General features: G+C 43.5%; 1 protein-coding gene across 1 annotated transcript; it reads right to left on the bottom strand.

The window, feature by feature from the left end:
* Nucleotides 1–268: 268 nt before the first annotated feature.
* On the bottom strand, nucleotides 269–16,538 carry LOC113011498 (cadherin-1-like). Its single transcript, XM_026151023.1, has 15 exons — nucleotides 16,204–16,538; nucleotides 10,228–10,342; nucleotides 8,361–8,449; nucleotides 8,023–8,205; nucleotides 7,508–7,648; nucleotides 6,527–6,682; nucleotides 5,021–5,162; nucleotides 3,656–3,828; nucleotides 2,891–3,019; nucleotides 2,352–2,537; nucleotides 1,897–2,147; nucleotides 658–874; nucleotides 584–593; nucleotides 418–548; nucleotides 269–286 (listed from the first exon to the last, which is right to left on the bottom strand). Exons 1-15 carry the CDS (start codon nucleotides 16,252–16,254, stop codon nucleotides 284–286), a joined length of 1,977 nt encoding a protein of 658 aa, XP_026006808.1. The 5' UTR covers nucleotides 16,255–16,538; the 3' UTR covers nucleotides 269–283.
* Nucleotides 16,539–24,698: the final 8,160 nt, after the last annotated feature.

Genomic DNA, 24,698 nt, shown 5'->3' with positions numbered 1-24,698 from the left:
TCCTAATCATTTCAAATTTTACTTTTTAAACAAATGGAGACCATAAGTACAAATGCTATAGAGTAAAGCAACATTTCTCAGAGTGTCTCAGGTGTCGCCCAGTAACCTACACAGAAGTGTTCACTGTGGCTCCAGCACTTATTCAACAGAATAAGTAACAAGGTATTAGTCTTCAGGCTGAAGGTCAAACAGATGTTTAAAAAAATTTTTTTTGCTGTCCTTCTGCAATCCACTCTCTTCATCCACTCACTGCATTAGGCCCGTTGTCTTCTCCTGGGTCAAATCACTGAAATGGAACAAATTTGATCAGCCTTTTTAAACATTTCATCTCAAAAAGAAAACCTCAGGTTTTCTGTTCCTGAGACTTGTGTGTGCGCAGCTTTGATTAATGTGTAATCAGAATGAGTGACCATTTACCTGATCATCCTCGCCACCTCCTTCTTCATCATAGTAATAGACGTTGTCTCTGACACCATCATCCAGCAGGAGTGGCTCCTTTTTCTCCCTTTTCCTCTGTTTTGTAACCAGCAGCACTAGCAGCAACAGCGCTGAACACCGAGCACAACGTTTAGCACACAGTAACCAACCAAATCCTACTTAGCCGGGAAAGGAAAGAGATGCACCGTCCTGAGACTACAGATGTGTGACTCACCGAGCAGCAGGATGGCTCCAAGTATTCCAAGGATAAGGGGCAGGTTGCTGGGAGCTGCACCATAGCGTCCTGGACCTACCATTATCATAGGCACCAATGGTTGCAGTGTATCTGTAGTTTGTGACGAAGATACCCTCTCTGTCCATGGACGTGTACACTTTAATAAGACCTGTGTCCTTGTCCACGTTCAGCCAGCCTGCTGGGTCAATCAATATTTTGTACCTGTACAAGACAGTCACAGAACGATAGTAATACTATCCAGGCAGAATGATTAGAATTAGCATGTTTCACAATGTGATACAGTGGAACCCCGACTTACGAAATCAATTCGTTCCCGAGGGTCTTTCGAAAGTCGAAAATTTTCGTAAGTCGATGCACCCATCGCGCGTTTTGACTGAGGCGATGCTGAACGATAGGCTATAGGCTAATTGCTAACCAGAGCAACAATACGTCGTTCAAGTGGAACAGCGAAGCGCAAGTATGGAAGCCAAGGGGTTGTCACATGAATCGGAAGGCATTGTGTGTGGGCTCAGCCAATCAGAGCCAGTGGATTTCGTTACTCAGGCATTTTGCCATAACATGGGCAAAAATATTGCCGTTCAGTGCCTTCGTAACTTGAATTTTTCCGTGAAACGGGGTATTCGTAAGTCGGGGGTTCCACTGTATTTGATTTTGAACATCCTCCGCTTTCTCCTCAGGCTAAATACACGGTGCAAGAATTAAACACATTAACTGTTACAGGGTTCTCACATCATTTAAAAATACTGGTGGCCAATAGTACCATCCATCAGCCTCCTAGTAGATGCAGCTATGGTAGGAATTTGAATGTCTTAAGTTGCCTCATTCTTGGGTTATCGGATTCACAAACTTTGGTGTCCACAGCGCCTGTCCAGCAGGGTGGTGACAATACCCAATGAGCCTTTTACAACTAAGGAGTTAAAAAAATGCTTTAAGACCTTAATGATACAAATTAACTAATTAACTGTATTTGGGTCTTTTATAAGCCTAATATTCTATTATGGTATACAGCTATTCAGTGTTTTATCGCTATAGACAGTATTCTGTAATTATATCTGCCACACATGAGGACAGTGAATCAATTTTGACCATCAAACAGAACAAGGAATCTAAAACATTTATCTAAGACATTTATCTATAAGGAAATTTAATATTTGCAGCACTTATGAGGTCAATGATACATTTTCTTTAGCAGTAGAAAGTCTCTCCCCCACCCCCCGACTTACGAGACTGTCTGCTTGCGTGCAGTGTCTGGGTCTGAAGCAGTGTACTGCACCACGACTTCATCCACAGCAAGGTCCTCTGGTTTTACCACAAGAATCTCCTTTGGATCAAATATTGGAGCTTCATTCACATCTCTCACATTCACCACCACTGTGGCGGTAGAAGTGACCACAGAAACACCAGGAGCAAAAGGAATCTCATTCTCCACTGAAACCAACAGAGTGTGCTTGCTGGCCCTCTCGAAGTCCAGCTCCTGGTTGGAAGGAAGGGAGGAGGAAGGAAAACAAAACAAACAAAAAAAAAAAAAAAAAAAACCACACACACAACATGAGGGTGTTGGCACAGATTTTTGTGAGGATACAAGAAATCACAAAAATGCTGCCATCAAATGACACAAACATTCATAGATGATAAATATCTCCCAATATTATGAATGAATTCCTGATTTTCTTCCTACCTTTGCAGTAGAAAGGATTCCTTCCTGTTTGTTAGTTCCCGTTTTTACTGTGAAAAGTCCATCAGGATCACCACTGACGATCTTGAACTTGGCGTTCCAGGCTGGAGTTTGTGGTTCATCCTCATCTGTTACTATCATCCTAACCACCACAACATCCTTTTTGTTTTCATCAACTGTTGCAGTATACTGTGAGAAAATAAAGGATGGGTCAGAAATCATGGCAGTGAAAACAGATCTAAAGACTCCTAACTAGGAATGGAGAATAATGGCCTCAGTTTGTAGTCTGTGTCATTATATTAGGTTCATTACTTAATGCAAGTCTACAACTGTGGAGTCCATAAATTTAATTTGCTATGCATGTGGTAAAATATTGTTTTTAACTGCATTTGTACATTTCCCATGTGCTGTCAAAGCCTGGGTTTTTGCTGTGTCACAGTATGTGTGAGTGCAACATTAATAATGCAGTTAGATACAGGATGAATGTTCTGCTTTAACCAAGCAGCAGTTAAACAGGAAGTTTCCAGTTACTTCGTACTTACAGATTTCTGAGTGAAGACTGGAGCGTTGTCATTGCTGTCCGTCACCGTGAGGATGACTTTGGTTTGTCCACTTAACCCTTCTCCCGCCAGATCTGCTGCTTGTACTGTCAGAGTGTACTGTGGATATTTCTGGTAAGATACAGACATCAGCTCATCAACAGGAAGGAAGAAACAATGACATCGGTTTTACAGACTGTAACACAGCCTTCAGACGGACTAAAGCTCTTCATCTATGAAGGCCAATTCTGCTGAGAAGCTGAAGCTAAACTCATTTAATATTTCGCTTATGACAAACATGATGCTGTTGAGAGCCTTGGTCAAACTGTTAGAATAAAGTATTTCTTGACCATTTGGCACGAGGCTGTTTGTTGTTGCTCTGTGACTTCTTTGTGTTTCAAAGAAGTTCATGATGCTGCACCAGAAACAGCTCTGATCTCCTGTAGTCTGCATGGAAGACACAGACTAGTCTGACAAACTATTCGCCAAGTATAAATAGTTTGTCCAGAGGTATGACACAAACCAGAAATGTAGACAGAAACTAACTATACTTCAGAGACTGTGTCTAGTTTTACTGTCAAAAAAAACTAAAAAAAAACAAACAAAAAAAAAAAAAAAACCCCACCATGTTTTTTTGCAGCACCCTCTTTGTGATTGATTTCTAGCAGTGACAGGCAGACTGCTGATCCGGATTCATTATAAAATGTTTTTTTCAGCCCTTCGGTGTAAAAGGACACTTGTGTTTTAAATGTGTTTAACAGGTCTTACCTCTCTGTCTAATCCGCTACCAGTGACTCTGATGCTTCCAGTAACTGGGTTGATTTCAAACATGTTGTCAGTGGGCAGCGGTGGGTCCTGATTCAGAATACGATAGCGGAGCTCTGAGTTGTCAGTCCCTGGCTCATCGTCATCTTTGGCCTCAACCTTAACCACCTCCGTCCCTGGAGTGGAGGAAATAAAAAAGAAGTTCCTGAAGGTCTTCACACTGCTTCAATTACAAGATTTACTAAATAAAATTGACTTAATGCAAACGTCTGCTAATTTCCTTCCAACCCAAATCCTTCTCTGGTGCTTTAGGTGTCATTCTGATTTTCTTTAAATCTCTGGGCATCTTGAAATTCATTAAATATAGTGGATAAGCCCTTTGTCTCCGGTTCTGTCCATAATTTTTATGGACAGAATTTCTAGGCGCAGCCAAGTGGCGGAGGGCTTTCGCTTTGGTGGCCTCAGAATCTCATCTCTGATTTTTGCAGATGATGTGGTTCTGTTGGCTTCATCGGGTGAGGGCCTCCAGCTCGCACTGGAACGGTTCGCAGCCGAGTGTGAAGCAGCGGGAATGAGGATCAGCACCTCCAAATCTGAGGCCATGGTTCTCAGCCGGAAAAGGGTGGAGTGCCCACTCCGGGTCGGGGATGAGTTCCTGCCCCAAGTGGAGGAGTTCAAGTATCTCGGGGTCTTGTTCGCGAGTGATGGGAGAAGGGAGCCGGAGATCGACAGACGGATTGGGGCTGCAGCTGCAGTAATGCGGACGCTGCACCGGTCCGTCGTGGTGAAGAGGGAGCTGAGTGTAAAAGCGAAGCTCTCAATTTACCGGTCGATCTACGTCCCTACCCTCACCTATGGCCACGAGCTGTGGGTAGTGACCGAAAGAACGAGATCGCGGATACAAGCGGCAGAAATGAGCTTCCTCCAAAGGGTGGCTGGCCTCTCCCTTAGAGATAGGGTGAGAAGTTCGGAGGGGCTCAGAGTAGAGCAGCTGCTGCTCCACATCGAAAGGAGCCAGCTGAGGTGGTTCGGGCATCTGACAAGGATGCCCCCTGGGCGCCTCCTGGGTGAGGTGTTCCAGGCATGTCCCACCGGGAGGAGGCCCCGGGGCAGACCCAGGACACGCTGGAGAGATTATATCTCTCGGCTGGCCTGGGAACGCCTTGGTATTCCCCCGGATAAGCTGGAGGAGGTGGCTGGGGAGAGGGAGGTCTGGGCCTCTTTGCTTAGGCTGCTGCCCCCGCGACCCGGCCCCGGATAAAGCGGATGAAGATGGATGGATGGATGGATAGTGGATAAGTATTAGAAACACGAACAAAAGCAAAGAAAACTACCCAAGTCCAGAGGCAATAAGGTTTCTATACATACCGATGGCCGTGGCCTCAGCAACATTTTCTTTGTAGTCTGTCGTAAAATAAGGTTTGTTGTCGTTCTGGTCGATCACATTGACTTTAATCTCCATAGGATCCTCAGCTTGTCCTGCTCCGTCATCCACAGCATGTGCTTCAAACTACACAGACAGAAGATTTTAAGTTTAGATTCGCCCCCACACAGACACACACTTTTCCAATAGAGATTGACAGACCACGTGACTTTCGCGCATTGCATGCCGGGAACTCGTGGCAAAACAATCCAAGTACCTGCATCAAATGCAAGCATTTGCAGCACCGCAAAACGTTCATTCTTCGGTTCCAATAAATTCTTGCTTTTTCTTTGCCCTCCAAAAAGGTATGTACAAAACGAAGGAGAACAACGCCGGTCCGTACAAAGACAGACTTGATGAAAAGTCAAAGAAAAGATAAAAAATCAAACCAGTGAAAGGGTCAGACCCTTACGAGCACACAGAGTGGACAAAAGACGTCAGCGTGCTGCCCAACTTTCACCACGCTCAGATTTATAATTATACGGTTCTTGGAGTGAGTGCATACACTCATGAAGTTTAGTAACTTCAGGTCACTGCAACAAGCCCAGGTACAGTTTACCGACGGATGGGTGCAGGACCTTGAAATGCACCGTGTAGAAAGTAAAGACCATCGTACCTATCATAAGTTTACCAGTCTCACAAATCGTCGTCATACATACACATTCGTTAACCGTTTATTAATAGGACCTTTGAGCTCAACGGTAATTAATTAGTAGTGGAAATAATTTCTGGTAGCATCACAGAAATGTAGCAGTGACAATAATATTGTATGCTGTAATCGCACTGGACAATTAGTGATACAAAACAACTGTTTTATCCTGTGAATAAAAGTACATGTTTTTGTCAATGTACCATGGTAATAACAGAAGCGAAACACAATATTGTGTCAGGACAATTCACTATTTATGCACAATAAACAAAGGAGCATAGCGCGACAATTTCTGTTCAGCGCCAGACTTGCTTGTAACCTATATCACCAATTATGTTATGAAAATGACGCATTAACTACAACAGCAGACTGACCTTTGTGTAAATGCTTGGAGCAGACTAACCTGTGAGCTGGAGGGTTCTGGGACGTTATATTTGATCTTTGAATGGCTGCAATCCAGTCGCCTCTTTGTTACTTCGGAAACATGGCTCGAACAATTTCTCTTCAACGACGTAATCCGATAACAACCGATCTCTTTACCCGTCGGCTTCCCGTGGCTGTCATGCGACCGGCTATTGCAGTTAATACAGCAGCTTCTTGCCATTTTTTGTGTTTCTTTTTATCGCTGTGTGACTGATTTCAATTGAAAGCCTGCGTGCACTAGTACCTCTTGCCACGAGTTCCCAGAATTCTTTGCGGTTTTACCCCTGAGTGACGTCACATTTTCAATCTCTATGGGGATCAAAATGCAATAATCAAGTACACACATGGAAAATCATTTGGACAGAGTGAGGATGATTACCAGGTAACGAGCTGTTTCCTCTCTGTCGAGTGGCTGTGTTACATACAGATTGCCCGTCTCTCTGTCCATTGTGAAACGATTAACAGGATGCAGATCAGCTCCAGGACCAGTGATGCTGTAAAAGATCTTCTTTAATTTATCGTCACTAGAGCGGATCTGGAAAAACAAATGAAAAACACAACAGGACTAATTAAGATCACTCTCACCATCTAAAGTAACTGTTAAATAGTAAAGAGGCTGTGCATTAGACTCAAATTCAAGAGATTTCTGGTTATTTTGATATATAGATCAGAAGGACTCCTTGTGATCTCAAATCAAAAAGATTGTTAGATTCTCTAAGCATTTTGGGCACACTATAATTACTCATTGTAAATAATTTGAGTTATTAGCGTAGTGTTATCGTCAACCAATTTACTCCAGTTTTAGTTAATTTTGTGTGTCACTGTTGCCAAGTTCAAAACACTCCAAAAGCGCAGGATTAAGACCCTATAGTATTAGAAAGAAATCACAACAATCAGCTGATCTCCATGAGTAAACACTTGTCACCGTGAGAAAGCAAACCCCCTTTTAACTAGAGAAATGTTCAACAGAACCAGGTTCAAGGACAGGGAGCCATCTGCCACAAATTGTTGGGGAGTGAAAGATGGGACAAATTTTAGCATTTATAAACTGAAATTTAAAAAATAAAAACAATTATACCCAAGAGACAAATAAATCTTTAACTTGGCACTTAAGTATCAACTTTTCTGTCTGCCAACAATATATAGATCTTTACTTGTGCCTTTACACTTCACTTGCGTTACTCTAAAGTTAACTGATAGTCATACTAAGAATTACTTATGACATCCAAGAAAAAAAAAAAAAAAAAAAAAAAAGACATGCGGACTGCAGAGGAAACAACAGCGAGATCCTATGCAGAAATAAACATTTAAAATGCAGTTTATTGTCAAATTAATCACAAGGTCATTCAGTTCACCTTACCCAAACTACTTTCAGGGGATACGTTCCTCTCTTATTCTCAGGAACATTGAGTGGAGGAATAAGCCAGGCCCTTTTCCTCCTCCTCAGCCCTCCACCAGACTTGGGAAATTGCAGAATGGGCACTTGTGGCTCAGTGGCATTCTGGAAGAACATACAGACAGCTTTTTTAGCAAAAGCTTGGATAGAACACCACTCAGAACTTAATTAAACTACGAGGAGGAGCACAGACGTTCTCAGAACAAGTTTTAAATTTTTTTCAGACTATGATGGGTCTGTCCAGAGTTAATATCAGTTTCAACATCTTAGCCATGAAGGCCAATGAGGCATTATCATCACCCTACCAAGCAGGACATGTTGATACTCAAGTTTGTGAATCTGATAAATTATATGTAGCCTCACGAGTTAAGATGCCATCTGTTGTATCTACTAAAAGTGTCGGAAACAGGCATTTTGCATGTATCGATTCCAAATGTACTTTTCATTCATGCCCCATTAAACAGAGTCTCTAAACCTACCTCTGTGTTGTTAATAGAGTCCATTTCAGTACTGTGATGCTGAATGTTGAAGTTTGTGTGGGCTACATGGTGGTGCTCAGGGTGAACGACACTGACTGGAACTGTTGTTTTGTGACCATGAGAGTCCCAGGAGTGGATGAAGAAGTTCTGGTGTCCTTTATGAAGAACAACCTCTCTGTTTACCTGGAAGGTAAAAATAAATATATAAAAAACAAAACCTTTAGCAGAAATACAACATACGCTACATTCGTTAGACTAAGTCTCCACAAATCTTACTTTAATATCTTCTTTTCTAAACTAACCCCAACTTTGCTGTCAGGTCTGTCAACTCTACTTACCGTTAATGTACCATCTGCCTTTACAGTAAAGTGACTGTCATCAGTGCTGAAAAGAATTACTGTGCGCTCTGTGCAGTCAGTGAAGCCCACTGGGAAAGGATAGAAAAGAGTTAATCATTATGAATGTGGTACATATAGTGAAAAATCTGGCAAGTTTTTTGTATTCAAAGAAAAGCGACAGACACCACTCCCTCTTCCTTAAGAAAAGCAGCATAAGTGACTGCAAGATGACTAAATGGTTTTTAGCTCTGGATAGTAGCAACACTCAGTCAGGTTAACATTATTTACTTTTAACAAAAGTGTCAAAACTGCATTTACACACGTACACACACACACACACACACACACACACACGGCCAATTTTTTTTTTTTTATTTGAAGTACACATTCTCATACAACCATCAATCTCGCTTTGAGGGTTTAAATTGGTAAAAAATATTAATAAAAATTTGGCGTTTACCTCAGGTTGTCATTTCAAAAAGCAACAAAATTGCCAGTGCAGAACAGATTTTTTCTGGTTTCCATTAAAGACAACATAACTACACAACACCTCACTTCCCACACCCTTCAGGGGACCATGCTTATGAAAATTACATATTGACAACGTAATGTTAATCCATTCTTCATTTCTTTCATTCACTTTAATACTTAACATTCATTGTTAAATTTCTGCGATTGGTAATTCATTTTTAGGATACAAGAAAGAAGAGAAGGGATAAACAGCCTTGACTTGAACTAAAACAATTCATAGAATTGTCTAAACCTACGTATTCTTAGAAAACAGCCTATTAATATAAAACTATCAAGACATGCAGTCAAAGTAAAGCAGTATTGGAAGAGGAAAAGGTAGTATAATGCATCTGTAATAACCATAGGCCAAGAAAGCTAAAACAATGTTTATATTTTAGTAGGGTTGGAACCATCAATCATTTCGAACCAGCTATTCTACCCATTATTCACTGCTCCTTATAGAAGTATTGTGGAGTAAGTGTTTGCTTCACTACAGCCTTTTCTCATTAGTGCCTACTCAACTTGATTTTTAGTTTTTTTAGGTTGCAGTACTTTTGGCACCTACTCTAGGGCCCTGTTGGCAACTACTCTTAATGACATTTTACTGAATTGTATTGAAAAAGGACAGAAACTGGCATATGATGTCCAGATATAGATTTCTGCAATATTTTCCTAAATAAACAAGGTAAAGCTGTACATACATTTACACAGCGTTTTAATCTGATTATCATAAATTGCTTGCGTCTTAAAAATCCCCCCATCAAAGTGGGTAATTAGTTATTCAGTAGAGACAATTGATAAAGAAACAAATATTCACGTTAAAGCAAACATGCATAACCACAGCCCATTTAAAACAAAACAAAAAAACAAAAACTGTTTAAGTCTGTTTATAAGAAGCTTTTAAAAAAACCTTTCAGTTAACTGAAATCAAAGAAAACAGTTCCTTTTTCAGAGTTTCACTTGAATAGCAAAGCCTGTAAAACAGGTTCGGGGATAGTGCTCTGACCAGCAGGTAAAAGTAACAGAATCAGAGTGAGAGCAGGCTGAGACATGTTTGGGTTTCAACTAAGAACAATGTGCCCAGCTAATCTGCTGAAGGCCATCTGGGCTGGAGGAGTCCTTTACAACAGCAGAGTTATTCCATGTAGGGCTGCAACTCAGATCTAAACCCTCCGACAGTTTCATACAAACAAATCTGTAATGTGAAATGATACTAGACAATAGAAACAAATACCCAAAAACAATTTCATTTAGATTATGACTAAGAGTAACGCACCATCCAGGCAGAAAACATTAACATCCAAATCAAACACGTTTAAAAACACCCATGTACGAGCCTACACTGGGTTGCTCTTACCTTTGCCCAGCCTCATGCCCGGCCTCAGATGTTCCCTGGACACTCTGAAAACCAGCAGCTCTGACTCAAATCCAGGCACACATGTTGGCCTGTTAGCTCTCTCTAGTGCTGACACCTAGGAGAGGAGCAACAGTTTCAGTTAGACGTACAATAAGACTTCAGGCTTATAAGAGTTCGAAACTGAATAACTACATGTTTTAAAAAAAAAAATCAAAAACTTGAAATGTTTTCAGCATTGAAAGGTCAGGATTTTAGGTTTTTCCTTAAGCTGAACGTCGTGCAGCTTTGAGCTGTTGTTCAGAAAATGCCATGCCTTGGCAAAGCATTGCACTGCTTAATATACACAGTTTAAACACTAAATAAAGAACAAAATAACTGTCACTTTAAATACTAATGAAAATGTGTCTAACGCTCCGTGTAATTATATGAATGAATTGAAAGTGTGCCTGTAAGCCAAATGACTTTTCATTTCATTTTAAAATCCCAAAAACGATATTACTTGGATGATAGTCCTTTTTCTCTTTTACATTAATGAATCTTTTTAAAAAGTGCTTCTCGATATGTGTAAGCGAAACAGACTGGAGTGAACAAAGCTGAAACCACAACTCTGAACTGGAAATTAACCTGCAGACAACGTCATGAGCGGAATCAGGGCGAGGCTCGCTCACAACCTCGAACTCTTCGAGGCGGAAGGGTATTGTAGATCATTGGTTAAATGATCACCAAGCAATATTTTTTTGTGCGGACCTGCCATAACTGTGGGGGACTAGTCCAACTGGAATAGTATGGTGGGGGGAGTGTTGTTCTTCCGGGGCGGTCTGTGTGTTTTGTCATGTGCTGGAGTACGCATTAAAAGTTTTACAGCGGACTAACATCGAGAGTGATTATTAGCTCGTCGCATCACACGAGAGTGCTACATGGTGTCAGAAGACGGTACGGACGTCACGCCAGCGCGTATGTTTATATCCCTGTCGGGATATACCGCACTGCTTATTGTGCGCTGTATCGGATTAGCCGCTAAAGAAAAAAGAAGTCGCCCCATCATGCCGGACGGATTTCGCAGACCTGACCCTCTGGTTTTTGATGAGAACATTGCCGAGAATTGGCGTGTTTTTGAAAGGGAGTATGATATTTTCATCGCCGCTGCTCACTCTGACAAGCCGGCGAAGACAAGGGCTTACATTCTCCTGAATATTGCTGGACCAGACGCCATTGAACGAGAACGCTCGTTCGTTTATGCTCCTGCCGTTCGCGCAGCTGGTGCAGATGGAGAGATACTCACTGCTGCTGAGTCCAGAGAGGATCCAGAGTGTTTGAAGGCAAAATTTCGAGAAATCTGCAATCCTCAACACAACAGGACGATGGAAAGATATAGATTCCACACCAGAAATCAGAAGCCAGGTGAGACACTTGAATCATTCATCAGTGATTTAAAGATCAAGGCTAAATGTTGTCACTTTGGGGACCTCACTGACGAGATGCTCAGTGATCGTATCGTCTGTGGTGTCATTAGCGACACGTTGAGAAAGGCTCTGCTAAGAGACAGCGAGCTAACACTTGCTAAAGCTATCTCGGTGTGTCGAATACACGAAATGACTGAAAAAAAACAGTAAGACACTAGCAACACAAGCTACCAGTGTCGACGCAGTAAAGCCCATTCTGAACAGCAAGCACAAGCCGAAGCCCCTTTCATTCCCACAGACTGTCACCAATTGCTCCAATTGTGGAGGCAGCCACGCGGCCAAGCGAGACAAGTGTCCAGCATTTGGACAACAGTGTCACAACTGTAAAAAACTGAATCACTACAAAAGTTGCTGCAAGTCTAAACCACGCAGCCATCACAGAGCCCCTAACAGACAGACTGCAAGGCGGCTTGTGAACGAATTAACAGTGAGTGAGCCACCACTTCAAGATGAAACGTTTTACGTGGATGGTGTAGAGCTTGACAGACAGATTGACTGCATCCACGCTAAAGCTAATAAAAAAGATGAGGGATTTGTCACAATACACATAAATGGCGTGCCCACAGAGATGAAAGTAGATACGGGAGCGAAATGCAACGTCATGTCACTCAAGACTTTCGAAACAGTGAATGGCGGAAGACAGACTGTTAAACAAGAGAATCCTGTGAGCCTTGTTGCCTATGGAGGCACGAGAATTCAGACCACTGGAACTGTTACACTCCCTTGTTGCTTAAAGAAGCAGTGTCACACGTTGCCTTTCTTTTTGGTGGATAGAGAAGTGCAACCGCTGCTAGGATTTCAAGCATGCATGGAAATGGGCATTGTGAAAATGAGCCCTGAGGTCCACCAGATCAGCACAGAAAGCAGCACAGATTTCAGCTCCGACATATTCACACAATACCATGACCTGTTCAGAGATGAACTGGGGGAACTTCCAGTCACATACTCAATGATACTAGACCCTGATGTGCAGCCTGTGGTCCGTCCAGCCCACCGCATCCCCATCGCGATGCAGGAAAGAGTCAAAGCTGAACTTGAACGTATGCAACGCATCGGCGTTGTAACACCAGTCACCGAGCCTACTGACTGGGTGTCCTCAATGGTGGCAGCACACAAGAAAAACAAGCATGAGATCAGACTGTGCATAAATCCAAAAGACCTCAACACAGCACTGAAAAGACCCCATCACCCAATGCGTAGCGTTGAGGAAGTGGCAGCACAGATGTCAGGAGCGACAGTGTTCTCAGTGCTAGATGCAAAAAACTCCTTCTGGCAAATACGGCTCGACGAGAAATCCTCAATGCTGACCACATTCAGCACCCCATTTGGGCGATACAGGTTTCTGCGGATGCCCTTTGGTATCAACTCAGCCAGTGAGGTGTTCCAGCGCTCCATGGAACAGCTGTTTACCGGTTACCCGTGCTCTGTCATCGTGGATGACATCATCATCGGAGGACACGGAGTGGCCGAACATGATGCCAACCTAAAAAAAGTGCTGACACGTGCTCGAGAGATCAAACTCAGGCTAAACCCTGACAAGTGCAAATTTCGCCTAGATCAAGTGTCATATGTGGGCCACATCTTCACAAGGGACGGTCTAAAAGCAGACCCCTCCAAAACCACAGCAGTAGGAGCAATGCCAGTGCCCACGGATGTCACGTCGCTACAGCGCTTCCTCGGTATGGTTAATTACCTTGGGAAATACATACCGAACCTTAGTGAGATTGCCGCACCCCTAAGGAAACTAACCCACAAAGAGACTGCGTGGTGCTGGTTCCCACAGCACCAAGAGGCTTTCGACCACCTCAAATCATGCCTCTCCAGCCCGCCAGTATTGGCGTATTACAACGTCAAGGAGCCAGTCACACTGACATGTGATGCATCATGCTATGGGCTGGGTGCCGCGTGTTTGCAAAATGGCAGACCAGTGGCCTTCGCCTCGCGTGCTCTCACTGACACAGAGACGCGATATGCTCAAATAGAGAAGGAGCTCCTCGCCGTGGTGTTTGCCTGCACGAAGTTCAAAGATTATGTCTATGGCAAAGCAACAATCATTGAAACCGACCACCAGCCCCTGGTGACCATAATGAAAAAGCCAATCCATGCCGCCCCTGCCCGGCTCCAGAGGATGTTACTGCGACTACAGAGTTACGACATCAGTCTGGTCTACAAAAAGGGGAAATACATGTATCTAGCCGACACCCTTTCAAGAGCCCCGCTCGCCCCGCTATCACGCTGCCCGGTCGAACACACTGATTATGAAGTGATGACAGTGAGCTACATCTCCACTGCTCGCCTGGAAGAGCTAAGACAGCACACAGCACAAGATGATGTGCTACAAGCGCTCAGCACAGTCATTCAGCGAGGGTGGCCCAGCAGAGAGAGCCAAGTCCAGCCCGCACTGGCTCCGTTTTTTCCATATAGAGATGAGCTCAGCATGGAGGATGGGATCATCATGAAAAGCCACAAAACTGTCATTCCCCAGTCCCTGCACAAAGAGTACATCAACATCGTACACAAAGGCCATCCAGGTACCGAAGCAACCAAGCGCAGAGCTAGGAGTGTAATTTTTTGGCCAGCAATGTCAAAAGACATCGCAGAAGAGCTGCTCTCTTGCACTGTGTGTAACAGCACTAAGACACATCAGCAGAGAGAACCGCTACAACTGCACCCTGTTCCAGACCTCCCATGGTCAACGGTGGCTGCTGACATTTTTACCTGGCATGGAAAACAATACCAGGTCCTTGTAGATTCCTATTCAGGATGGATTGAGATTGACCTTCTCCGTGACTTGACCACAGCAGCGGTCATTTCCAAGCTAAAGAGACACTTTTCAGTTCATGGCACACCGCACACGCTCCTCACTGACAATGGCAGACAATACACTAGTCAACAGTTTGTTGATTTCGCAAAACAGTGGGACTTCACCCATTCAACCAGCAGCCCAGAGCTTCCACAGTCAAACGGTCTTGCTGAGAGAGCGGTGCGCAGTGCAAAACAGCTCATGGAAAAATCTCACCGAGATGGAACCGATGTGTTTCTTGACCTCCTAAACCTTAGAAACATTCCCCGTGACACACAACTAGGCTCCCCTGCTGAACGCCTCATGTCTCGTCAGACACGCGCGGGCATTCCTGTGTGCAGCAAGCTGTTGGCACCCATTGCAAAAGACACAGGACAGATCCGTGACCGACTTCGCGACAAAAGACTCGGACTGAAGCGTCACTATGATAAGTCCAGTCGCACGCTACAGCCGTTGCAAGAAGGACAAGTGGTCCGCGTGCAGACAGAGAAAGGCTACGACAAGCTGGGAATTGTGGAAAGGAAGAGCAAGGAGCCACGATCCTACATCATTCAGGTCGGTGGAAGAACCTACAGGAGGAATCGCCGCCACATCCTCCCAGTGGCAGAACCGCCTCCGCCACCACTCCATGACTATGACCCTGAGTGCCAGGACACTAACCATTCTACAATGGACAGTTCCACACTCACACCGCAATCACACACACGCTCAAACGAAGATTCACAAAACACATCCTCTCCTCAGCCCCAACCTGCTGTGCAGGTGCCCGGCCAGAACATTGTGAACCAGACACCATACACTACACGTGCAGGTCGCATCTGCAGACCCAACCCAAGATACACGTAAATGGAAAACACTAGGATGCCTTAGGTGTAATCAGTTTGTTGTCAGTATGTTGAAATATGATGCTTGCTATTTGCATTTTTCATAATTGCTGTTATGTTAAGGTGTGGGGTTACTCCGAGCAAAAAACATTGTTACCGGTAAGTTAAAGTTGTGTTAAGAAGCACTGTCTAGAGACTTGTGAGTGAATTAGTTTTGTTAGGTGCTACCAGCTAAATGGGGAGGATGTAGATCATTGGTTAAATGATCACCAAGCAATATTTGTTTGTGCGGACCTGCCATAACTGTGGGGGACTAGTCCAACTGGAATAGTATGGTGGGGGGAGTGTTGTTCTTCCGGGGCGGTCTGTGTGTTTTGTCATGTGCTGGAGTACGCATTAAAAGTTTTACAGCGGACTAACATCGAGAGTGATTATTAGCTCGTCGCATCACACGAGAGTGCTACAGGTATGAAAAGAAAAAGAAAGACGGCCTAAACCTCCGCGTGTGTTCTGCGGTTTCGACACTTTTTTAAAATACATTTTTTTTAAAAATTTGTTGCAGATTGCTCTGCGGAGAAAGCTGCTACACACAATAAGGATTTTAGACCCCCACAAGTTCGTTTGGCCCACTAGTCCCAGCAAGTACCATAGCTGATAAAAGCATTTCTTTATTAAAATCGAAGGCTACTTCACGCATAAAGAGGTGCCGAAATTATTCCGCGAAGAAAAGAAAGGAAAGACTGCTTGTGAGATACCCGGTGTTGTCCAGTTCAATCAAATAAGTAACAGGATTAACCGACATTTATTTTTTGCGACTCTAAGCAGAAGGGACAGTGAGAGAATTGAGCACCGATGGCAAAATATTAACCAAAAGAGGAAGTCTCACCTGGAAAACGACGATTAAAGCACCAAAAACCGCGAACAACGCGGTCGCCATTTGTCTAAGTCGTATTTTTAGTATTCCTCTCGAGTACACAGCCAAAAACGAAAAGAATCCTAAATATATTCCTCTTTGAACTCGCTTCTTGGCGTCTTCCTGTTGTCCCCTGAAGGTAGTTTCTGTAACTGAGACTCGACTCTGCAAGGCGCTCTTTCAGGTACTTTCAGCACATGACGTCAGCTTACAGGTGCGCAGGTTCCGTGTTCCTAATATGGTCATCCCAGCCCGTCACACCTGAAGTGACAGGAACAAGTAGTTTCTGTTCATAAATAATAAATAGAGACACAGCGGATAGTAGCAGCGGACAGCGTTATTATAGAATAGAATAGAATAGAATAGAATTCAACTTTATTGTCATTGCACATGCACAGGTACAGGGCAACGAAATGCAGTTTGCATCCATCCAGAAGTGCTTTAGTGATATAGATATATTACAATATATATTAGCAATAGTATAGATATGTAAGTATATTACAGAAATGGGTCTATTATGGTATGTTATAATGTACACGGTATTATCAGCAATGATCTGAGTCTGAGTTCAGTCAGCCACATTCGGGAGCTCTCAGTCTCATTTCCTCTTGATAATCTGTCTCTCACTCCCCATGTCTTTCTCACACATGCACACACACTGACATTCAGACTTTATCCACAGTTGCTTACTAAGAGTCACTAAAAAACACGTGAAGCTGCTGACAGAAAACCATCTTTCATTTGTAAAGCCAACCAACAGTGTTATAAAGTCATTAGTGTGAAACCAGCCTAAAAAAACACAAATGACTGTCTGAAAACCAGTGGATGTATTCAGCTGAGTGTTGAAAGGAAATCATCGACAGTATCCCCGAACAGAAGCCAAATACAGAATTTGATGATACAAATTTAAGCATTCAGCTTTATTTGCTTCAGTTTTCACTGTCATCTGAATACACAACATCCCATTTGCTAATAAGCTGTTGTAAGCGTACCCACTGAAGTAATGCTATGTGCTGATAAACATCAGTAATTGATACTGAAGAAAAATGGACTTTTCTCATCCATGCTGTTCTTACCCTCACAGTCTGAAAGCATGTGACTGAGAGAATGCACTACTACTTTATTTTAAATGGAATTTCATTTATTCAAGTCCAATAGTTTAAGTGAACAATGTTTGTAGTAGTCTACAACAATAGTTCTCCAGGTTTCTTGAAGGACATTAGTAGTGATATACCTGTACTTTCTTTCTCCAATGTGGCTTTAATGCAACTAGTCTTATAATTATCTACTAGTCTGCAACAGTTAGACTCGATGATTACACATAGATGATTTAACTACTTTAGGGGCATTTCACTTTTCTAAAAGTTTCACAGGCCAACAGTTTTAAATAGAGCACCGCAAACAACATGTATTCTTTTAGAAATAAACTGTGACACTTCTTAAAAACACATATTCACACCTAGCCACACCCTGTAACAGTTAGACAGAGGGGGTGCAGTTAGGCTCCCAACAGTCTGCAAAAAGGCATGAAGCAAACAAAAGAGGCTCCCTTATCAAGAGCATCCCAGCCCAAAGGGGTTTCTTCACAAACAGTTAATTCCATTATCTTATCTTATCATGTCAGAGGCCAACAGAAACCATGTCCAACAGAGTCTCCAAAGGCCTGCTACCTTTCTTCCTTACATCGTGCTCTTTTATCTAAATCAAATCAAATCAAATCAAATCAGACACAAAACCCCGAGGCTTTCATTATTATATCTGGAGACTTTAACCATGCCACACTGGATTCTACTCTGGCTGCTTTTCACCAGTTTGTGAATTGTCCCACAAGGAGCAACAGGACAATTGACCTACTGTATGCTAATGTGAGAGATGCATACAGAGCCACCCCCCTCCCCCCACTAGGGAAGTCAGACCACAACCTGGTTTACCTACAGCCACAATACACACCCCTCGTCCAAAGGCAGCCTGTCACAACGCGCTCCATCCGGAGATGGACCCCAGAAAAGGAGGATGCTCTGAGAGACTGCTATGACACCACAGACTGGGATGTGCTCCTGAGCCCACATGGTGAGGACATAGAGGGGGCGACACACTGTCTGACTCTGTCCCCTCTTCTCTTCACCCTGTACACCTCTGACTTCTGCTACAACTCTGAATTATGCCACATTCAGAAGTTTGCAGACGACACAGCCATCATGGGGTGTATCTGGGATGATCAGGAAGAGGAGTACAGAAGTCTGGTGAGGAACTTTGTCGCATGGAGTCACACAAACCACCTGCAACTCAACACCTCAAAGACTAAGGAACTGGTTGTGGACTTCGGGAGGTCCAGAGAAGGTCCACTGCCGGTTCAGATAGAGGGGGAGGAGGTGGAGGTGGTCAACAAGTACAAGTACCTCGGGCTGTGGGTGGACAATAAACTGAACTGGTCATGCAACACAGAGCACCTGTATAAAAAAGCCCAAAGCCGACTGTACTTCCTCAGGAGGCTGAGGTCTTTTAACATCTGCAGGAAGCTCCTGAGGATGTTTTACCAGTCAGTGGTTGCTGGAGTACTTTTCTATGCTGTGGTGTGCTGGGGGAGCAGCACAGCAAAGAAGGACTCATCCAGGCTGGAGAAACTGATCAGGAGGGCTAGCTCTGTGGTCGGCATGAAGCTGGACACTCTGGTGACAGTGGCAGAGAAAAGGACATTAAAGAAACTGATGGACATTATGAACAATGCTGGGCATCCTCTGCACACGGCCATTAACAACCAGAAGAGTCTGTTCAGTGACAGGTTGCTTCTCCCAAAGACAAGAACTAACAGACTTAAAAACTCCTTTGTCCCACACGCCATCAGACTGTTTAACTCCTCTCTGGAGGGGAGAGGGAGGGGAGACAGGAGGACAAAGGAGGGGGGAACAACTAAGCTGTAGTGCCTCTTCACCTCACTGTACAATACCTTGTGCAATACTTTTTGTAAATAGTCAACAGTGCAATAGACTCAATACTTGAAATGTGCAATTCACTTGTATTTTTATTTTTTATTCCTATTTATTCTATTTATCCCCTTTGTATATTTTATTTATATTTGTCTCTGTATTTATATATGTGTGTGTGTGTGTGTGTGTGTGTATATATATATATATATATATATATATATATATATATATATATATATATATATATATAATATTCTGTAACTGTAACTTCGGTCGTTGCTGTGCTTTTTTTGGAAGTCGAATTTCCCAGAGGAACCCACCCGAGGGATTAATAAAGTTCTATCTTATCTTATCTTATCTTATCACATGTGCAGGCACACTGGCACAGCACATGCGAGTGAAATTCTTGTGTGCGAGCCCCACAAGCAACAGAGATGTGCAAACACAACAACACAAACGAGCAAAATACAAGAGTGGCCAACCTGAAACTAATAAATATATGTACAATATATAATAGTGTATGCATTTCTGGATGTGTATACTAAATATTTTCCTACGTGTGTGTGTGTGTGTGTGTGTGTGTGTGTGTGTGTGTGTGTGTGTGTGTGTGTGTGTGTGTGTGTGTGTGTGTGTATACACATTTTTACAAATTAAATAGTAAAAAAAAAAAAAAATAATAATAATAATAAAATATATAAAATATACAGAGTTGAATATGTGCAAAACAAGTGGCATTTATATATCTCTACATCTCAGAGGTCAACTGAAAGTAGACACCCCATAAGACACACAGTATTTTCCTCAGCACTTCACAACTGCCGCAAGGTATATCGTTTTAACTTTTTATTTTTTCACCAGAATGTGCGTTGGAGCCGACTTTGCTACCCGCACAGAGCGTTTCTGACAGTCGGGCGCTGCTTATACAATAGAGAAAAGCAACAATACAGAGTGTTTCTCTGCTCCAAGAAATCCGAGGGCCTTTCACACAGTAAGCATGTCTGTTATACCCAGGGCATAAATGTCTGTATGTCAGTGCTGATTATTCAAACCCTGTTTAAAATGTGCTGATGTATTTTTATTTTTTTGCACTAAGTAATCCCAAAATACAAGAATTTGTGTACACGCCATCCACTGATACACATACAATAGTAATGCTAATCTACTCGGTCTATTATTTAGCACGGTTATACCATTGTGAATTTAGCTATACGAATATGCTCAAGAGTCTATCATATGTTTAACATGCAACTAAAAATTCGAAAATATATATTTTTTAAATCAGTAACTTTGCAAATTTAGAGGAAATGTTTTCGGACAACATATGTGTCACATTTTAAACAGGGTTTAACAGAAACAGAAGCCAGTTGAGTCTAATAACAGATTAAATGCCATGTTGAGGCTGTCATTTTTAGCATCTACATGGATGTTAAAATCACCCACAATAACTATTTTATCTGAGCTCAGAACTAAATTAGATATAAAGTCTGAGAAATCAGACAGAAACTCTGTGTAAGGCCCAGGTGGACGATAGATGATAACAAGTAAGACTGGTTTCTGAGTTTCACAGCTGGGGTGGACAATGTTAAGCATCAGGCTTTCAAATGAATTAAAAGTCTGTCTTGGTCTTTCATTAATTAATAGGCTGGTGTGAAAAATTGCTGCCACACCTCCCCCTCGGCCTGTGCTTCGAGGTTTCTGGTAGTTAGAATGACTCGGGGGTGTTGATTCATTTAAACTAACATAATCATCCTGCTGCAACCAGGTTTCTGTAAGGCAGAGTAAATCAATTTGTTGATCAATTATTAAGTCATGTACTAACAGAGACTTGGAGGAGAGAGACCTAATATTTAATAATCCACATTTCACTGTTTTACTCTTTGGTTCAGATGTGGATACTTTATTGTTCTTTCTTTGTAATTGTTTATGTTTAAGTTGTTTGTTGCTGGTTTTTAGTTTGTGTCAGCTTCCAAAAAGACAAAAAACAGTCTCTATGGAGATGGGTTTTTGGGGGGGTAGCAGGAGGAGAGAAGCTGCAGAGAGGCGTGTAAGACTGCAGCTCTGCTTCCTGGTCCCAACTCTGGATAGTCATATTTTGGGGGGTTTAATATTATTATTAGGATGTCCAAAAAACTTGATGAAAAGCCTTCAGTTAATCCAAAATGCTGCAGCAAGAGTCCTGACAGGGACTAGAAAGACAGAGCATATTTCTCCTGTGTTGGCTTCCCTTCATTGGCTTCCTGTTAAATCCAGAATTCAAAATCCTGCTCCTCACATACAAGGTCTTAAATAATCAGGCCCCATCTTATCTTAATGACCTTGTAGTACCATATCACCCTATTAGAGCACTTCGCTCTCGCTCTGCAGGCCTACTTGTTGTTCCTAGAGTATTTAAAAGTAGAATGGGAGGCAGAGCCTTCAGTTTTCAGGCCCCTCTTCTGTGGAACCAGCTTCCAGTTTGGATTCAGGAGACAGACACTATCTCTACTTTCAAGATTAGGCTTCAAACTTTCCTTTTTGCTAAAGCATATAGTTAGGGCTGGACCAGGTGACCCTGAATCCTCCCTTAGTTATGCTGCAATAGATGTAGGCTGCCGGGGGATTCCCATGATGCATTGAGTTTTTCCTTTCCAGTCACCTTTCTCACTCACTATGTGTTAATAGACCTCTCTGCATTGAATCATATCTGTTATTAATCTCCGTCTTTCTTCCACAGCATCTCGAGATCACAATTCGGATTGTCAATATAACACCCAGCCAAGAAGGTAGATGAAACCTCAAACTGTCCCACAAGGAGGGGACACAACACTGGCTCAGAAGACAGGTCAACATGGTGGCTGACTGGGAACGTGTCTCGATGACGCTAAACTACGGGTGTCACTTTTCGCCTTTCTTTTCCTTTTTGTCGTCTCTCTTGGCAAAGACGGACTGCTCGGCACACGAAGCGCCCAAGCCTCTACGGAGGAAGCGGTGGAGGCTTGCGACATATACTACAACTATGATAAAACTAGCTAAACGTTTGCAGTCGTTAGCCCAGAAATACCCTCACGTGGCTGGCCTGTCGACTGTGGGGCAGTCCGTGGAGGGCAGGCAGCTGTGGGTGATGCGGATCGCCAGGGACCCCGACAGAAAGTCACTGGGGAAACCTAAATTTGGATACGTTGGGAACATGCACGGCAACGAGGCCGTGTCCAGACAGGTGCTGGTTTGCCTGCTGGCCAGATACGGGGAGGAAGAGCGCATCACTGAACTGGTTAACGGCACGGATGTTTGCATCGTGCCCGGCATGAGTCCCGACGGCTTTGAGAGGTCCACAGAGGGGGACTGCAGTGGTGATCACAGCGGTCGAAATAACGCCAAAAATAAGGACCTAAGCGGAGGTGTGGTGGATCATAAATTTGATTAGTTTTGAAGTTGTACATCTCTGTTCCTTACATTTCATGTCATGCCCTTATTAATGTTTTATTTGTTGCTTTGACTGTTTTCAAATAGAATATGCCGTGGGAATATAGAGGGAGATAAGTAGTGAAAGTTTTGCCTGGGTTGATTGTGCGTCGATCCATTGTTAATGCCTCAGGGCTCCAGTAGGTGGGTTCGCGCACTTCCTCCTTCACTCAATACAGACGAGTGAGAGTGAGAGCTGCGTGTCTGTGCCGTTCTTTCACCTCTCCTCACTATTTCCCCTGTTTAAGGTAACTGTCATGCACAAATCTGTAAAAATGTGTGTTACTGTTGATTATTACATTGTCATCATTGTTCATTGTAGCGGAAGATGTGAATTGCAGACTATTTTGCTGAGAAGTTCCAGTTAAACTCTGTTGCTGCGTATGCTAGTTTTCGCTATTACTCCGCCATATTGTGTGAAGATTTTTCTGTTACTATCTGTATAAGTTAACTACTGAAAGACATGCAGTACTTAAAGTATTATTTCATTGCTGTGAAAAGTTAGTGACTGTGTCAGCTAACATGTGCGAGTTAAAAATATGTTTTTGTCTAATGCTACAGTTCATGTTATCTAAAGTATTCTCATCAGCTAATGCAGCGAACAATAGTGACTTAGTTTGGATACAGTTGTCCTGAGACTGAGTGCATCCATAAGAATATTGTTTTGGTTGTATTGCTTCTGAAACTCAATACAGACGAGTGAGAGTGAGAGCTGCGTGTCTGTGCCGTTCTTTCACCTCTCCTCACTATTTCCCCTGTTTAAGGGCACAACAGAGGCTTTCCTGACCAGTTCGACAAGTCTAGGCAAGTCTAGGCAAGGCAAGTTTATTTGTATAGCACAATTCAACAACAAGGTGGTTCAAAGTGCTTTACAGAGACATTAGATTTGTGCTGTCGGGGGGCCTGCATGGTGGCACTGTGGTTGCCAGTTACCCTTTTGATGACTCAGCCTCCCACGAGCAAGAAGGTCACTACAGCCCGTCGGCAGACGATGGTCTGTTTCGCCAACTGGCCCTGGTATATAGGGAGTGCAGAATTATTAGGCAAGTTGTATTTTTGAGAAATTTTATTATTGAACAACAAACATGTTCTCAATGAACCCAAAAAACTCATTACTATCAAAGCTGAATGTTTTTGGAAGTAGTTTTTAGTTTGTTTTTAGTTTTAGCTATTTTAGGGGGATATCTGTGTGTGCAGGTGACTATTACTGTGCATAATTATTAGGCAACTTAACAAAAAACAAATATATACCCATTTCAATTATTTATTTTTACCAGTGACACCAATATAACATCTCCACATTCACCAATATACATTTTTAATTGCACCTTAGAACACACATGCATCAACACTACAATGAGCGGGTGGAGGGAGGTTTGGAGTCTTCTCTCACCCCCATTCTCTGCGACCTGCTGGAGCGGGGGGGCTAGGAGGAGGAGTTGGCCGTCCGACTGCGGTCTGGAGTGTGGGGCCTCCCTGCTGCTGCGGAGTCGGGGCGGTCTGCCTCTCCCCACCGCAGGGAAAAGGGTAACACCACCTGGGTCTGGGTGCAGTTCCCCCCTCCAGGGGCAAGGGTACCTAGACCCAGTTTGTAGAGTACGCTTGGGGAGTGTGGTCGTGTGTACACAGTCTCTTTATGTCTGTCTCCACGTTGGTTGAGTGTGGAGTAAGTGCATATGAGAGCATGAGGGTGGGAATGGATGTTTGTGTCTGTGTGTGCCTGTATGTCTGTGTCTATATGTCAGGTTGGGTATCAGACGCCACCTCTCTGGGGAAATCTCAGGCCCTCCAAGGTTTGGAGGCCTATCTCCCCCCACCACCACTTCCCCTGCCAGTGGCGGACCCCCTCAGACATCGGTGCGTTGGTGGTTCTTTGTGTCCGGGGATGGGCGTCCAGGTACACACCGGCTCACTCCTGGTGGCCGCTTATCGGGGCCTGGAGCCTGGGGCTCGCTCGGGCCACTTCGGAGGTGGGGTGCCCCCGGCGTCTCGGCCTGGGGCTCGGTCACTCAGGCACGGCTGGCTGGCGGCGGAGCTCATGGGCGCGTCACTGCAACTCCCCCTGGCTTCTGCTCCGCGGCTGCTGAATGAGCCCTCATC

This window comes from Astatotilapia calliptera, chromosome 3, assembly GCF_900246225.1.
Source record: "Astatotilapia calliptera chromosome 3, fAstCal1.2, whole genome shotgun sequence".
In the NCBI taxonomy this organism is placed as follows: Eukaryota; Metazoa; Chordata; class Actinopteri; order Cichliformes; family Cichlidae; genus Astatotilapia; species Astatotilapia calliptera.
Note: the sequence above shows the minus strand (reverse complement) of the source record. Positions and strands in the feature narration are given on the sequence as shown.